The 4,504-nt window shown below is 50.0% G+C and overlaps 1 gene segment (V, D, J or C); it reads right to left on the reverse strand.

Moving 5' to 3' along the window:
- Positions 1–1,350: 1,350 nt before the first annotated feature.
- On the reverse strand, positions 1,351–4,431 carry LOC110596376. The segment is given in 3 exon segments: positions 1,351–1,803; positions 3,880–3,913; positions 4,399–4,431. Coding segments are annotated over 3 exon segments (387 nt in total).
- Positions 4,432–4,504: the final 73 nt, after the last annotated feature.

The raw sequence follows: 4,504 nt of genomic DNA on the forward strand, positions 1-4,504 counted from the left end.
CCTGCAAGCTACTTCCATTGCACACAGGTGCTCTTGGGCATAGGTATTTCACAGGCTCCTTGTCTCACAAGTGTCACAAAGACAGAGTATACGACAACCTAGCGTCACTCGTGGCACCTAGTGCTGCATGGACATTTTCAGAGCCAGGCTTGGACACACAAGGCATGTGTGTCCATCCTTGTTTGGGTTTGATACCTGTGGAACTGACACCTATGATACACACCTTCACCCTGCCCTACCCAACAGTGCCCCACACAGCAGATGCCTCTACTGCCTTGTGAGATCTGCCTGCTGTTCTTTTTCCAGAATCCCTTCCTCAAGGCTCCTTTTGTCTCCTGTTTCACTCTTATCCAGGCAGAAAATCCTGCCCCTCCCTTAAGTCAGGGCCAACCTCAGGCCCAAAGCTCAGAGACTGCAGATGCTTGGCTTCTCTTTGCTCCTGTCCCAGCTGGGTCTCACTGACTTGCTTTCTCTGGACCCTTCATGATCTTCCCAGGGAGATGCCAAACATGGTAGCATGTGCAAGTGAATTGTGTGTTTATGTTGTGTGTGTTATCAATCAGATCTCCCACTGCATTCAAAAGAAGAGGAGTCAGCTGACACCTCAGCTCATGGTAGAACTCCAGAACCTGCCAATTAACTTTGAACTCATCAATCTGTTGGCAACCTGCAGTCACTGGGACATTATGTGCTTGTGGTGGAGTCAGTGGGGAGCAAAGCTGACTGCCGGCCTCTAGTGTCTTTGAATACAGCTGGGCCACCCAGTGACATGTGAAACAATAGGCTTCCAGGTGGTTTTGCAGGGTGAGTGACCACAGTCCAGGTGTGAGGTCCTGTGAATGAGGGCTAGAGGGAGGGCCTGTGGGGGCAAAAGGCAGAAACCATGGAAAGACAGAAGCATGGTGTACCCCTATAGTGAGGTCAGTGCTCAATGTTTTGATAGGGTGAGATTTACAAATGTAGAAGTGCATAGCTTCGATGGAGGAGATGGAAGACATCTTGAACGAAAGATGATGCCCACTGTGAGGGCCCAAGATTACAGGGATGGGAGCTGGACCATTCACCTGGGGACTAGGGGCATGGAAGGGGTGTTTGTCCCTTAGTACCCAGAGGTGGACTTATACACAGTGCTGCAGGAAGAACAGGAGGAGAGGTGTGAAAGAATGGGCAGGCCTGGGTCCTTCTGATGGCTTTTCCTTTGTTCTGAATGACAGTAAAAGTATCCCTTAGAGAAACATCAGGGTCCTTTTAATGGCTGCTTGGTCCCCACATCAAAGGATTCTGTTGATCTTTGAACATGCGTAAATGTGGAATGCAAGATATTTAAGCAAAAATAAGCCAAGACTGGAGTTTCTGATTGACATGAGGATATTTATTGAGGGTTGTCGAGTGCAGGGAGAAAGGTTGACAAACTGGCATGGGTGAAAACCCTTTCCCTGGGTTCCCAAGCTCTAGGCTCCCTTGGTCAGGGTAGGGCCAGGGCCTAAGAACACTGTGCAGGGACCACTGTCTTCTCCACGGTGCTTCCTTCATGCATGACTTCGCAGCTGCATGTTCTGTGAGATCTCCACTGTTCAGGTGACAAGGTCAGGTAGCTGCTGGCCATGTACTTGTTGTTGCTCTGTTTGGAGGGCTTGGTGGTCTCCACGCCCTGAGTGACAGGGGAGCCGTCTACCTTCCACTTCACGGTCGCTGTTCCTGGGTAGAAGTCACTCATGAGACACGCTACTGTGGCTTTGTTGGTTTGGAGCTCCTCAGGGGATGGTGGGAACAGAGTGACTGAGGGCGAAGACTTGGGTTGACCTGTGGGGGTCAGGGAAGAACAGAATTCATTGTCTTGTTTTCCCCGTGGGGAGCTATCTCCTCTGTATGTGGCAAGGGGTCTGCCTCTCTATGCCAGTTCGAGTCTCTTCATATGGTTAATGTTTCTCTTGGACACTTGGTCAGGTGTTCATACAACCACTCTCTGTCAGTTCTAAGAACTCCGGAGCCTGCCTGCCCATGGCCTGTTTTGAATCTCTAGGCTTTGGCCTCCTGCTAGACAGCGAGACCTCAGCTGCCTCCTCATGCCTCCTCCTGACATCCTGATCTGTTCTATCTGGAGCTGTCTGTCTGTCCCTTGAGCTCTCTGCATCTCTTGTTAGATGCACTCTGGGGACTTTTCTTACCTAACACGTCTGCTGTGCATTCTCTGGGTCTAACTTCAGGGTTACATTTTTACTTAATTCTTTTTTCCCTGAAGCCTCTGCAGTAGGGCCTTTGATCATCTGTTTGAGTCTATCTGCCCATCTTGGTCTTTAGTTGTTGGTATGCATGTTAAGAGTCCCTCTGTCTATGGACTGATAGGTGGCATTTATGTCTTTGAGATTTTGGGATCATGGCTTGGGATCAGTAAACTCAGGGAATCCTGCTTCATGGGGTACATCCTGCAGAGACTCACTAACCCCTCTTCCTGAATTCTGTGTCCTTAGATGATTACTCTGCTGGCTCCCTTGTGTTCAGAACCTTCCTCTCATTCTTCTCTCCTGGCTGGGTTTCCTGAGTACAAGGCCAGCTCGGCAGCCCATGGAAACCCGGGCAAGCCCTTCCACCTCCTACCTTGTTTCTGTCCTGGATCCAAAGTCCCTCAGCCCAGGGGACATGGCCATGACCTGTGGTTCCCCAGCTGTGACACGGAAGGTTCAGGGTTCAATAAAGTCTCCCTAGTGTTCACTCCTTTAATTCCCTCGATCCCACTTCCCATAAGAACATGACTCAGTTTCCCTTCATAATGTGAACCAGGCAGACAAGACCCAGATGGGGAGTACCAGACAGAGCAATTTCTGGAGAGCCAATGACCCCCTTTCAGCCAGCCATTCATACATACATATATACAAACAAACAGTCAGAAAGACAGAGGGGCAGTCTCAGTAGTACAGCCTGTCCACTCTCGGTCTCTAGAGTCAAAGGTGAAGGGTTGTAGTGACCATCTGAGGCCAGTAGGTATTTGAACATGGTGGGGAGAGATTCTTGCACCAGGGTTTGAGGTCAGGGAGAATGATTGAGCACAGGCTTCACAAGATAGGAGAAAACAGCAAAAAGTAGAAAATTGACCCAAACCCTGGAGAAAGCAGGGAAGGAGGAGAAAGGTGACACTAACCTAGGACGGTCAACCTGTCCTCTTTTTAGAAGTTAATCATGGAATCTAGCTGTCCTAGGACATCTTTCTACCTGGAGAGGTTCCTGTCATTTTTCCTATCAGGAGTCTCTGCCTTCAGCATCTGCTTTGGAGGTCCTCCTCCTTGCTAGGATGCAGAGATGCCAACCTTTGTGCCTTAGAGCCCTGAGAGCCACACTGTGAAAAGTAACCAGCTTCTCCTGGGAGAGGGGTACACAGCACCCCGGAGTCACCTTATCACAGGACATTCTTCCTCCATCTCTGCCATTCTCCCATTTCTTCTTCCATCTCCCCATGTCTGCAGTCAAAGGCCTCTCCTCACAATGTGTAGAGCCTCCCCATAGCTTGACTCCACAGAGGAAAGAGCCCAGGAAGGCTGAGCTGTCCCCAGCATCATTCTCAAATCCAGGTTCCTGGTGCCTCCACCCCAGCTCCCTGTTCCACTGGTCCCAGGGAGCCCAGAGACTCTGAGTGAGGGAGTAGAACATCCTAATAGTCCAAAGGAGAAGGTCTGAGAGAGAGAGATAGAGAGAGAGAGAGAGAGAGAGAGAGAGAGAGAGAGAGAGAGAGAGAGAGAGAGAGAGTTCCCGTTTGGGTAGGCTGGAGGGGTGAGGGTTGCCGACTCCTGAGAGATCCAGGCCCTTGCCCTAAAGGAAAGGAAAAAATCCTTTTCCCAAAATTTCACCCTGAATCCCCAATGAAGATAGAAAGGGAAGACTCACCAAGAACGGTCACTTGGGTGCCACCGCCGAAGATAGCACACCATGATTCAGTCCCATACAAAAACCCTCCTGACATCACACCAAGTCCCCCCACAGCTGCTTGTGAAGCCCAGGGTTCAGCCTCCTATTCACATGGTCTAGTGGAATCAAGGGTGGTTGAATGGGCACCTCCCAATACCAGACAATCTTTTTCCAGGGTTTAGACATGAATTTATCCCCATCATGATTAAGGTTGAGAGGTGTGTAGAATCTTTTCCAAACCCACTGCATTCCTGGGAGGGTGCCTAGGTCAGCTGGTGCCCCAGTACAACGGAGAAAGGTGTAAGAGATGTTAAAACACAGAGATGATAAAGTTGGGACCTATTTGGGAGCGGGGAACTGTGTGGAGGGTCCTGGATGCCCTCATATAATCCGTTGGAAGTCATGACAGGAAGGGTTTGGAATAGGAATCGTGGGACGTGGGGAGCGTTACATTGACCCAGGGATACTGATGCCAGTGAAAGTTCTGAGTTTGAGTACCCTATGGTAAGTTCCACTGTCCTGAAGATACATTGTATGATCACCACTGATGTTCCCCTCCAGAGCCCACAAAGCAGCAACAACACTGGAGAATGGGTGTGCTGAA

The sequence above is a fragment of the Carlito syrichta genome, unplaced genomic scaffold (genome assembly GCF_000164805.1).
Source record: "Carlito syrichta isolate Samal-C Ts95f unplaced genomic scaffold, Tarsius_syrichta-2.0.1 Scaffold29891, whole genome shotgun sequence".
Lineage (NCBI taxonomy): Eukaryota > Metazoa > Chordata > Mammalia > Primates > Tarsiidae > Carlito > Carlito syrichta.